The following is a 13794-nucleotide window of genomic DNA, read 5'->3' as shown; positions in this document are numbered from 1 at the left end:
GCAAGTTGCAAATCTGCAAGAATCTATCAATGCAAATGCCTATATATTCAAATGACTATTCAAAATGTGAGGTTAGTTCATAAATTAATAGTCATTGTAAAAAATGCTTCAAAAATAAAAAATCACAGGTGGCTCAAATGTAAAAAGAAAAGTTAAAGTGAATTGCTTTTGGCAAGAGACGCACACTCATTTCATGATTGTATCTACTAATCAATGCACATAAGTTATGGACTAGTACTGCACCCGTATTAACTAGCATTGGGGGTCGCAGTTCATAGTCCAGGTACTAGCAACAGTGATTTTTTTTATTGAAATTTTTGTGTTTTTTTTTTGGGGGGGGAAGGGTATGTGAAATACTGCTTTCCTGTAATGCATCTACTTGTTAAGTTTGGTGAATCTAGGTTCTAGTTTGTTAGGACAACAGTTATGCGCTGGAAAAAACTGCATTTGCTATTTTCATTAACTAAGATAAAGATTGGGGTGCCCCTGACCACTCTTACAATTTTCTGTAAAGTTTTCAGTAAAAAAAGAATGTTGACACATATCATATGCTATGAGAATTCAAAGACGATTCAAGTAGATCAAATAAAAATTAACCGAGCGTTCCGAGAAGTGTAAAAAGTACTCTAAGGGTTGCAAGCGCAACATGAGTTTAAAGGCTGTCAATCCTTCTAAATTTCCCCATTACTGTTTAAAATATTTTTCATGGTTCTAGAGTAAAGCTATGGAGATTTTCTTATTTATTCAAATAGAAAAAAAATATCATCGGTCCGACATTTGAAAAGCACCCTGCCATTTTTAATATCATTAATTATATCTTCAATCAGTTCTGTTTTGAATCGGGAAGAACAATATCTACTTCAATTCAAATATTCGCTCGGTGTGACTCTCTGAAACCATCAATACGTGAACTTTGCTGCAAAAATTACTATACAATATATGGATTTTCTCCCCCGTAAATGCGAAATAATCGACACATCTTACAGCATTTACTAGGGTCTGGATGGGGTCTGTCATATCTGTATTCTATGATAATTTAGGTAATATTTCTCTATTTTTTTTATATTTTATGTCCATTGTCATGATTATTTTCTATTCTTTATATATTAGACCCTTTTTATCTATTTTTTTGTGAGTAAATTATTTTCTTTTTTTCTTCTTTTAGCTCTAATCACAACCCTCATTTTCGTTTGTTGTGCATGCGAGATATAAACTGCAGTCTCGCAAAGCTATACCTGTGTAAAGACAACTTAACAGTATCCATGTTTCATAAAATAACTATGAAGTAAATAAAATGCATTTCTTTACGTACATGAATACATCCGACAAATTTTTGCAAAAATAAGCAAATATTTGACAGCATTTACATTGGTTGTAAATGTTTTATAAACCGCGGTCTCTCAAAAACTTTGCATACCTGTGTAAAGATATGATGCAAATATCGATATTTAGCAAAATAACTATAATACTGGAAAGTATTAGTAAATAAAATACACTTCTTTATATACATAAACGATATCGACAAACGTTTGCAAATATAACACAAACATTTGACAGCATTTACATTGGTTGTAAATGTTTTATAAACCGCGGTCTCTCAAAACTTTGCATACGTCTGTAAAGATATGTTGCAAATATCAATATTCATCAAAATAACTATGATAATGGAAAGTTTTAGTAAATAAAATACATGTCTTTACATACATAAACTATATCGACAAACGTTTGCAAATATAACACAAACATTTGACAGCATTTACTTTGGCTGTAAATGTTTTATAAACTGCGGTCTCTCAAAACTGTGCATAGTCTGTAAAGATATGTAGCAAATATCGATATCTATCAAAATATTTATGATAATGGAAAGTATTAGTAAATAAAATACACTACTTTACATACATAAACGATATCAACAAACGTTTCCAAATATAACACAAACATTTGACAGCATTTACATTGGTTGTAAATGTTTTATAAACCGCGGTCTCTCAAAACTTTGCATACGTCTGTAAAGATATGTTGCAAATATCAATATTTATCAAAATAGGTAATAAAATACATTTCTTTACATGCATTAACGATATCGAGAAACGTTTGCAAGTATAACAGAAACATTTGACAGCATTTACATTGGTTGTAAATGTTTTATAAACCGCGGTCTCTCAAAACTGCCCACACCTCTGTAAAACAGTTATGCAAATTTTAAACTTTGCATATATCTCCTATCCTGGAAAGTGTATGCAAATCTAAGGCCTATCGTTACATATCTTTGGAATATGAATAAAGCTATGGAAATAAAATAACTATCTTTAGCATATCTTTGAGGACGTCCTATATAATGCCAAAAGGAATAATACATTTACATATACATTAGTAGGTATGCAAATATATCTGGCTGAAAATAGTTACATTTGTCAAACATTTACATGATTGCCCAAATTGTTGTAAATCTGCCTTTTCGTGTAGTGTACTTTAACAAACTTAATATATTTATATGATTTTATATCTTGCTATGCGGTATGGAATTTGCTCATTGTTGAAGGCCGTACGGTGACCTATAGAAAACTGTTGCTAACATCCACGTCATTTGTTTTTTTGGCGATAGTTGTTTTATTGACACAGGTATACGACAGATAACTATTTCTTCAAAAACGAAATCCATCAGAGTGTGAATAAAGCATGGTGTGTATCTGTTTTTCTTGACATCGGAGGCATTAATAATGTAAAAAACAGAAGTAGACCAAAAGGAAAGAAATCTGTGAAAACATAAATTATGATTGATGTTTTTTTTTAAGTTCTTTTGATCATCATAGTAGACCCTTTGAGTGTGTTGAATGGCAAGTACTTTATTCCTCCTGAATAAGACCTATTGGAATATTTCCCGTTCAAACTAGACATCAAACAGCTTTTGTACCACCATGCACCTTTCAATCTATAGTGAGCTGCACAGTTTAGATAATATCTATCGTTATCACGATCATAAGTTGAGAAAAGCATATTGTTATGATACGTCATACTATCACCTGAAATAAAAAAAATAGAATTTAAGTAATTTTCATTTATAAAACATACAACTGTTATGAATAGAAAACTTCTGTTTCAATATTTTATTGTTCTTGGGCGTTAGTATCCAACAAACAGCTGTAACTGCCTTCGCTAGTTACCTTTAATCAGGAGCAGATTCTAACTCTGATTTCCGCACTACGTGCCGTTATATTTCCTTGTTAAAGTTAGTGGGTATCCTATTGGTAGTTACACAGTGAAGGTTGTGTAATGTGTGTTTCAGTTTTATGACATACGGTCTATATATGCCGCCTTCAAACGAGTTTAACCCCGTTTTAAAAGGGGATGTTTGTGCACACGTCAAACTTGTTTTACCCAACAACAATTTGTGCATTCATAAACACGTTAGGCTAACTGGACCGTATGTTGTTTGTTGTGGTTTGTCCTGATTTATGTTCATTTTTGGTTGGGAAGATTAGAGTGTTGGTTGTTGATGTGGTCTGCTGTACAATTTTTATCGGGATTTCTAATATTCTTTTAATGAAGTATTTATAAAACGAATGACCGTCATGGTCCATCTTTCACATTATTGTAAGCGGTAAAATTGAATTATTGTAGATTGGCCTGCTAAATCATAAACACGAAATATTTTATGGTTTTGTGGATCAAATCGTTGTCACGATTGTAAGTGGTCGTGGTGAAGGGACAATCATTATGTCATGTCATTCCACCCGTTTAAACAAAAAAGATGCAGATAGATTGATATTTCAACAAAAGAAACTCTTATTAAGAGAGATCGATACATAATGCATTCTTCGATTTCATATTTATTTTACTCAACGAATATGTAACTTTTATTAATAAATAAACCCCTGAATCACAAAAAAGCTTTATTTTCATTAACCAATCGTTTTCAGAGACGTTCTATACTTTGAACAAAATATTGTGATTTTGCGTAATATCCTCACATTATTTGTAATCATGAGAGCATATTAATGACAATGAGTGTCCACGCGCTCCTATAGCATAGGCAACACATCTTGTTTTTGTCAAATTAGAATGGGGAGGAGATGGTGAATGAATAAAATTTGTATTTCTTTAACATAGGGTTGATACGTAAAAAAAAGTTACATAATCGTGAAGTAAATACATATCAAATCGTATGATGCATGATTTGTCTTCATAGAAAAGTGTATTAACAAAAATACCGAACTCAAAGGTAAAAGATGAATTCCATAAAACCATCAAACGCTTGACTATATCAACCAATGGAACGAATGGAATAGAACTGTCATATTTCTGACTGGGTACAGGCATTTTCCGAAGAAAATGGTTGGTTAAACTTGGTTTTATTGCGAGCTAAACCTCTTGAATGACAGTTGTTTATAGTTCCGTTATATTGAATAAATTAGATGAGCAATTCAAACAGAGGTTTTTGGTTAACGTGACAATAACAGGGATCCAGCAGCCAAAACTGTGTAAACATACATCACAGATATACAATATAACTGACTAAAGAAATTCAAATAAACCTACAAACAAATCTGACAAAGATGCCAATAAAAAAAGTTTGTGCAGTTCATAGTACATACAGTATAGTAAAATATGATGACATATACACTTTCCTGATTAAGTACAAATTAAGTAAAATATAAATACAAAGGTATACAAAATGAAAACAACACTATAATAACCCCGAAATCTGGATGCACAAATAGCGAGCGACTTCAAGAAATAGATGTATTACGATTTCGAGACAGGACTTGCTACCCTTAGTATGGGATTCAAGATTCAATAGTTTATTAAAGTCTCACCACACACAACATACATTTAAAACAAGATACATATATATATAAAAACAAGTAAAATATATGTGTGTGCCATTCTTAAAAGAATTATATAAGACTATTTTAAAACATATCTATACCAATTTATATATAAAATATTACAAAGAGCAATTAATGATATAAAATACTGTTTCTCCTTGTTAAAATGTTATTGCAGGTTTTGGCAACAATATTACATATATTGATATTTTTAAAAAAAACATATACATTTCTTCATCAGACAAATTTAGACACATATCATTATAATACAATATATCAATAAACATAGCATGTCTTAGATCCTCATCTAATGGACAATTTAAAAGTACATGTTTTTTATCCTATGGGTTGGTCATTTGATCTTAAATTAAGCTCATCAATTCTCTAAGTGATTGCATTAAAAAGAATATAACATTTGGAATTATCTGTCGATATATTTTAATGTAAGATTCCCGTTTAGTCGCAAAAGTTAACAGTCACGTCTAGGTCTGATGATGGTGGCTTTGTATAGCATATACAAATTTCCTAGCAAACTGTAATCACGTGCATGCATGTTGAAAAATAAAAGTGTTTTCCTGCGGTGCACTTATAACATTATGTAATAACTACCTGCATTTCCCGAATACCCACTAATAGCCAGTCTGTAATTCGTAGATTGATCACCAACTCGGAAACTTTTAAAGAGAGCATATTTTTTTTCACCACTCCAGTCCTCCAGGTCAATCCTCAGTTCATGGTTTCCTCGTGATGTCAGCAAGGCGATATATTTATTTCCTAAAATTGTGCGATTAAATTCATTGAAAAAATATATCAGTACAATGACTGCAAAGTTTAGCACAACCAACGCGTTTTGTTCTAAATCTTTATGAATAGACTAGTGTTGTCAAATTGAACATTTTTGCGTAACCGTTTATTCGGAAAATCTTTCGACCGATTAACCGGATAACAGATATGAAAATTAATGTCAAAAATAATGTATCCTGGTGACTGAGGTATAGAAATATGGTCATTTGTGGCCTTCTTCCGACATGCAGTAAAAATCTGGGCTTGTTTTTGGCTGTGTGGTATAGATATGAATTCGCAGCCACGTCTGGTCAGAATGGGGACGTTATATTTGATGTCTCTTGTAGAGAAAGTGTCGCGCCTTTCGCAAGTCAATAACCCTTGCTACAACTGTTTGAAGAGTCCATAGGTTGTTTGTTGCAAAGCTAAATATCTCTCTCTATCAAATATAACCATTTTCCAGTGGCATTCCAAATGTCATACTCTTATATATGTATAGTACTTTATCACCAATGTAGGGTTGTTTCATTCGATGCATTAAATTTTATCGTCACACACTTTTCTAGAGCGTTATGTATTGTTCATGTCGGCATGTTACTTGAACGACCAGTATACGTGAAGTTTGCATTTCGCAACTTTTGTATCAATATTTCGTTTGAAATATGACCAAACCTTGGATATGGATGATTTGCATTTATACATTTACGTCAACTCAATATTAAGTTGAAATGAACTAAATCGTCAACAACTGTTCAATGTTTGTGGTTTAACATAACTTTACAAATTATGTTAACTTAAGATTATTCCTCAAACTGATAGACAAAGTGATTTCCTGCTAATTAATTTAGGTAAAATTGGGATATATTCATTGTTATCAAGTTACAATTATGATGTATATTTGATCTGATTAAGTACCACGATGATCATGTTGAAATTTAGTATTGTTTTTATGATTTAGATATACATTAGAATTGAAAAAAGGGTCAATTAACTGGTTAATGATTTTGATATTCGATATTTCGTTCTTCTGACGATCAACCGGTCACCCGGTTAATCGTTGAAAACATTAGAATAGACTGATTATTTATCATTTACCTTCAACTAATGAAAATAAATGAAAGATCTTACCTAACCAAAATTCCTCATTAAGATCACCAAATCCATTTTCGTAGTCTTGCCAGTTTCTGTAGAATTCTGTAACTCCGTTAAAACGCTTTTGGATGACCTTTGTGAATTAAAAACAATAATAAAATATTTACAGTCACACATACAGTTATACTTGAAAGGAGTTATAAAAGTTATCAAAATTATTTATCATAGAATTATAAAGAAATTCCTACTTTTAATTGATTTTTGTCTCGAATACAACTCTGCAGTATGCGATACATAGGAATTAATATCTGGCGGCGGCGGCGGCGGCGGCGGTGTAAACTATTTGTATAAAGCTATATATTTCAGAAGTTAGAAGACCTGGATGCTTCATACCTTTAGCATATACCTTATGTTAAGAAGTTTCCGTCTGTCAAGTGTCCATTATCCTTGACCTTATGTTCCTGGTTCAGCGACTGCTTGAACATAAATTATAGTTTTTTTTTGTCACGTGAATTTCTCTCTTATGCGTAAAAAGATAATTATATTTTGTTTACAGTATCCAGAGCAAAATTTTGAAAATATTTACTGATAAATGAATCAGTTTCATATAAGAATAAATTTAATCAATTAACTGTTTTCTTTACTTTGTTATACAGTTTGGATATAATAGAAGTGAAAAAGACAGTATAAAATGAATTGTGCTAATTGAAAATATGAAAATCAACTAGCTTACTGTTAACAAAATTTATCAGCAATAAATAAAATGAGACAAACAAAACCTTATTTTTTTCCAGAAAATCTAAAGGAGGCTACGATTATTTTTAATATGATACAGAAGAAGGTACAATAAACAAATGCAAACAAACAGGTTTTTCATAGGACCCTGTTCATGGAAGAAGATAGATGATGAAAAACGTTATTTTCCCCCTTTTAAGAAAATGCAAAACTGTATTGTTTGGTTGCTATGGAAACGAGAGTTGCCAAAGTTGTACCTTCTTTTGATCAACTTTAATTTTAGAATAGATGTGTAACTATGATAACATGTATTCATTATATCGAAAGTTTATAAAAAAAATCTGTGATGAAAAACAGAACTTTATGAGGTCTTTAGGACTTAAATTAAAGGATTGTTATGGTGCTATTGTAACCATAGCAACTAAATGTACAACACATGTGTTTCTGTTATTGTTATGATTTTTCTATCAAAATATCGAAAATCAAATGAAGCCCAAAAATGCCAATTTTACAGCTATCAGTGTATCACCCTCTGCATTATGAGGTGGAGCCATACTTAATACTTGGGAGGATTGTTTGCCATCATATGTAGTTGACAATATTGTACCACCTTATTTCATTCGGCCATTTTCAACGGAGTTGTTGGACTTTGACTGGTTTGTATTATAACAATAACACCTTGTGAACGCAACTCCTCTGAGTCCGTTTTAGTGAAAGCTTTCATACTTTGTAGTATAGTTTTCCATCATGTGTATTTGACCATATTGTGCAACCATTTTCAATCGACCATTTTTAAAGGAGTTATTGGACTTTGACAATTTTGTTTTGTTTTGTAACAATGACACATTGTGAACGCATCGCATCTGAGTCCGTTTAAGAGAAAACTTGACCTTATTGTACCACCATTTTGAATCGATAATTTTTACATGAGCTATTGAACTTTGAACATTTATTTTAAGTATTGTGACCATTACACTTTGTGAACACACCTCTTCTGAGACTGTTTTACAGAAGGCTCTAATATTTGGTAGGATTGGATGCCATCATCTGTAGTGGACCATATTATGCCGTCATTTTGATCCGACCATTCTAAGGGGAGTTGTGGGACTTTGACTATTACTTTTAGCATTGTGACAAAAAAGTAAAATAACAAAAATACCGAACTCCATGGAAAATTCAAATCGGAAAGTCCCTTATCAAATGGCTAAATCAAAAGCTCAAACACACCAAACCAATGGAAAACAACTATCATATTCCTGGCTTGGTACAGGCATTTCTTTATGTAGTAGATGGTGGATAAAACCTGATTGTATAGCTAGCTAAACCTCTCACTTGTATGACAGTCGCATAAAATTCCATTTCCATTATATTGATGTGTAAACAAAACAAACAGTCATTATAGGTAAAAATGTCAAAAATAGGGGTACAGCAGTCAACATTGTGTTATGATCTTAATCACTATAAAAACAAACAAATATGTCGACAAAGAAAAACAAGATGGAATATAGAAAAGCACATAAGCAAAAATGAAAGACAAGAATACAAAAAATGACCACAGCATAACAACACAATGGCGGGATGCATAAGTACCGAGCCACGCCAAAAGGATATTACTAAAAATGGACTAAACAGTAAAGGTTAATAATGTACGAAGACATTTAAAAGAACACTATAACACGCAATTAAGAACGTCAGTACCTAGAATCTATACTTCAAGACCATCATGTATTGTTTTTGAAGTTGATACGGAATATTTATCAGATCTATGAGTTTGACTGTCCCTCTGGTATCTTTTGTCCCTCTTTTATCAACAAGGTCTTAGTATCTACCGATGAACTTTTTTAGAAAAAGGACGAGACGTTCTTTGACATAAACCTGGTTCATCAACCTTCTGCTCAGACAATATTGACGTTATAATAGCACCTTGTGAATGTAACTTTTCTGAGACCATTTGACGAAAAGCTCTTTTACTTAGTACTATTGTTTGCCATCATGTATACTTACCTTATTGCAGCCCCATTTTGATTTGACTATTTTGTATGGGAGTTACGGTTCTTTGACCATATGTTATTGTAACAGCAACACCTTATGAAAGCAACTCCTCTGAAGTTGTGTGTAACACAGTAATGTGATTTGCACTATCCCTTCATTAGGAGTTTCACAATAATTTTTAAATCTGATTTTTTTAGAAAGGACTTTTGTGAAATGTTTGGCAGACCATGGAATGAAACGAATCGCTGTTTGTTAGGCGACTTATGTAATTTGTATACACCGGAGAGTGGGGGAAGGTTAAGGTCTTCATATTTTATTCTGAGGAAAACATAAAATAGACCTATAATTGTCCAGGGTTTAGTTTATGGAAATTATATTTGAGAAATTGTTGGGTTACCAAGTTAATAATCAATACTTTTATCCTTGATGACGCATTTTTGTATATTGTTATTTACCATCTAAATAAACATTAATAATGACTTAATTTTTATCTTTTAAGATAGATTGTGCTCAAAGATACGTAACATTTTTCAATGGGGTTCAATGTCTTCTTTTTAATATTCATATATTGCATGGCTGTATGTTTCTATAAATTTATTTTTCTCTCTCGTTCAAATGGTTTATTTATAAACAACATAATCATATGTAATACGTACCGTCCAGCCTCCTGTCTCGCATCTCACTTTAAACGTATGTGAGTCATCGGGTGAGATATGGTAAACACCAGCATACCAATTCACATCTGAGCAATCACGGACTTCTTCTTAAAATATAAATTGACATACATAATATGTTTATCAACTGATTAATAGAAAGTAAGGAAATGAAAATAACTCTTTTCAAATTCATATTTTAGAAGCGTTTTTCCGATTTACTATCATTAGGAATGGTAAAACATATATTAGATTTTCTTCGCAAAACTTTTCAGTGTTGCACGAAACAAACACTAGAAAACAGATACAAAATAATAAATGAATCCCATTAAGCAATTATACTTGTACATGTATTTCTTGAATTATATTACTTCATAATAAAGTCTTTAATCTGCAGTAGAGTGGTAATTTGTGTACTTTTGGAATTATTGGGCTTCAACATCTCGAATGCAGATTTCCAATATTGTGTTTCCAGAACCTCTTATGAGAAATATAGTTATGAAGTTGACATTATTTGCACGAAATTATCTTAGTTATTTGTCATTTTCAACATTTATCTTACTTCTTATACAATAAAAGACTGTCAAAAACAAATGTATACTCTACCTGGAGAGCTTTATAATTAAAATTAAACATTGAATAAAAATTAAAAAAAAAAAACGATTTCGTCAAAGGCAGCTGTAACTATAGTTTCAATATAATATTACAATATTTATCAATGACAATTTTTTGTATTTTTTTGTGCTGTTTGATACATTCTAAAATCCAATGTTAAAAGCCTATTTCAATTGATTTTTTTTTTTCTTTGGCTTATAATTTTATGTTAAAGTATTCATGGATTTCTTTAACCGTACAAAGTGTTGATCAGCTCTGTGTGATACACTGTAAGGACCGGTTGTATTGTTTTAATTCGAGTGCCACTGATGTGTATTATTTAGACGAATTATGTCTGATGCAACCAATTATAAGCATCTTTGATGATTTTTTTTGTAGTCTTCATTAAAAGACCTGTATTATTGTGATCAGTTTAATACTGAAACTTATTCACGCAGAAATTTGAGAATCTATACCCTTTTCAGTTTTACTCACAATTACCTGGAAACATATCTTGAAATCTTTCGAGTTTCGCTTTCATCGTATCTATATCTAATGAAAAATGAATGAATGATTAGCAATGCCAAGGATATGTCTTAGTATCACATATTACACCAATCACAATGCCTTTTTTTCATATAGATAATTAAACTGCATCCCTTTTAAAAGCAAAATAATCCTATCCCAAATTTGTTATTTCATGTTTCGGAGATATCCCAGCCTTTGCCACGGCCGCACTGACTAGAAAATAAGATTTTTCGAAATAGCCATGCTTGAATTGTTTTGTATATTGAAGCGTCTATGCAATAAAAGCGTTCAAAAATCCATACTGTTGATTTAAGTTTTTTTCCTGACACACAGTTTTTTTTTGGTAGATTGAGGAAAAACATTAGTTGCAAGTTCAGACATGATTTTAAATGGTTAACACTTTCTTATGTTGTTTTTAAAAACATAATTGTAAAAACGCTTTTTATAGGTTTTTGTCCTTCAAAAGCTGCAAAGAAAAAAAATTTCAGTTCTTAAATAAATTGAGATACTTTTGTAATGAATTTCATGTGCCAATCTTTGTCAAATATTTTCTATTTATTTCAGTTTGTGAATATTTTGACATTATTTGCATATTTTATGGTAGATTGAGGAAAAACATTCGTTGAAATTTCGAAAATGTTTATTTTATAAGCAAAATTGTAAAAACGCATTTTATTTGGCCTTTACATAGTGTTGCAGGATGATGAGATTTGATGATGGTCGTGTAGAGTGATTTTTAAAACTACTTTATTTAAAAAACGAGGGGAACGTCATGGCCAAAAAAGAAAAACGACAAAACGATGATAGGACAACAATACAAACAAATTTCTTCACAGAAACAAAAGATTGAAAAAGACCCCCTCCAGAAGAAAAAAAGCGGTGTGAAACTCAGGTGCTCCAGAAGGTTTAGCTGTTCATATTCCACTAGTGACACACGTCATGTTACTCCTTACAAGTAAAACAATCTGTAACATATCTTTTGTATAAAATAAGATTTAGTATATTGATGCGATCGAAATACTAGTAAATAATATAGTTAAAGGTGTAGTATCAAAAATACTGAGATCCAAGGTTAACTGCACCTTCAAGTGAGGAAGTTGGAACCTCCTTTTCTAAATAATCCCTTAATGAGGCAGCGGACACATTAAGGAAGTTATACTCTATTTCATGTCAGAACCTGAGCACTGACCACTAAGCTAATGATACCACTGGGCCCTATCAGTCTACCAGCAGCAGTAGTAATGTCCAAGTGCTAGAAAATATGAAATAACCCTTAAAAAATTTAATGCGTTCAAAGCGCGTTTCTGAATCTAATCAACTGGGAACGCTTAAACCCAAAAATTTTAAAAATAACTAATGAAACAAAACTATTACAGAACAAAGCAAAATCTAACACAGATACCACTCCAAATAAAACCAACTGGCAATTTATTTTTTTCTTAAACAAAGTCCTACATGATGTTATGTCAATAAATGTTTTGAAAATTTTGCGATTCACATACATATAAACCACCTTGCCTTAACAAACTTACCATCAATCATATTCGTTTCAAATTGTGTTAAGTTATTTGTGATTGATTTGATGAGATCAGCAACCATATTATGTTTCCACTCTTCCATATCCGTTTTGAGATCAGTAAAATTTGTAATGGCTTCTATAGATGTTTGGGATGTCTGATTTCTATAATTTCTCAGTATTTCGGATACCTGATTTTCGTATACAATCTTTGATTTCTGGAAATATCCAATTTGTTCATTCATTGATTGCATCATCGTACTTTTCCATTCCTGAACATTTTCACTATGGTTCTCTGATAGATTTAAAAAACTATTTTCATACGCGGTATGCATCTCTGATAATTTTTGGTCATATCTGGTATGTGATTTTTCCAGCTTCGAAGAATATTCTTTGAGCATACTGTCTTTTAGTTTGAGTAGCTTTTTGTTAACGGCGTTTTCAATTTTTTCAGTAAAAGTAGAAACAATATTATCATCAATATAATCCTTAGGTTGAGCATGTAAAGCAGACACGTCCAGGTCAGCAACAAGAGGAGTTTTTGAATTGTTTGAAATGAGAGGCATCTTAACGGTTTCACACTCTGAACTGTTGCACGATTTTGCAAAAATCGTGGCGGGGATTGTTAAAACAACGAGCACTAACATAACGAGCGACAGTGTATGATCCTTCATATTTGATAGCTGTTGAACATACTGTATAAACTATAAACTAGAAGTGTAAGTCGCTCCTTGTGAAATATTCTCTAATTGGTATTATATATACTTAGGATAAAATATAACGGAGGCAATTATGATTCAATGAAATTTAATTGACTAATTGACATAGTTTTTCACTGCTTCACGTGTAAAAATCATGTGTTTGAACATACAATTAGACAACCTGGGTATTTATTTTCATTTCTTCCTGTAACGAAAAGTACAGAAAAAGGGAAACCTCTTTAAACGTAAGTGAAGACCCTATTTATCAAAAAGAGATGACTAAAGAAAAATAAATCTATTAATTTTTTCAAACAGATTAAACAGTTTTACCTTGAACATTCATATACATATCACATGTATTAATTCATACA

The 13794-nt window shown here is 31.6% G+C and overlaps 1 protein-coding gene across 2 annotated transcripts in view; it reads right to left on the bottom strand.

Annotated features, from left to right (window-relative positions):
- Positions 1 to 13457, bottom strand: part of LOC127739173 (angiopoietin-related protein 7-like) — a 62244-nt gene extending 48787 nt beyond the window's left edge. Inside the window, exons 1-6 of one of the 2 annotated variants that reach the window (XM_052250774.1) lie at positions 12739 to 13457; positions 11180 to 11230; positions 10088 to 10194; positions 6741 to 6837; positions 5439 to 5603; positions 1477 to 3023 (exon numbers count right to left, since the gene is read on the bottom strand). In XM_052250774.1, coding sequence (XP_052106734.1) covers positions 2791 to 3023; positions 5439 to 5603; positions 6741 to 6837; positions 10088 to 10194; positions 11180 to 11230; positions 12739 to 13396 — 1311 coding nt within the window. In that variant the 5' untranslated portion in view covers positions 13397 to 13457 and the 3' untranslated portion in view covers positions 1477 to 2790. Of the gene's footprint in view, positions 1 to 1476; positions 3024 to 5438; positions 5604 to 6740; positions 6838 to 10087; positions 10195 to 11179; positions 11231 to 12738 lie in introns of those variants that run through there. The other variant, XM_052250773.1, reaches the window with a different exon arrangement.
- Positions 13458 to 13794: the final 337 nt, after the last annotated feature.

Source organism: Mytilus californianus, unplaced genomic scaffold, assembly GCF_021869535.1.
Source record: "Mytilus californianus isolate M0D057914Y unplaced genomic scaffold, xbMytCali1.0.p SCAF_4, whole genome shotgun sequence".
Lineage (NCBI taxonomy): Eukaryota > Metazoa > Mollusca > Bivalvia > Mytilida > Mytilidae > Mytilus > Mytilus californianus.
This window is presented reverse-complemented; position numbering and strand designations above follow the sequence as displayed.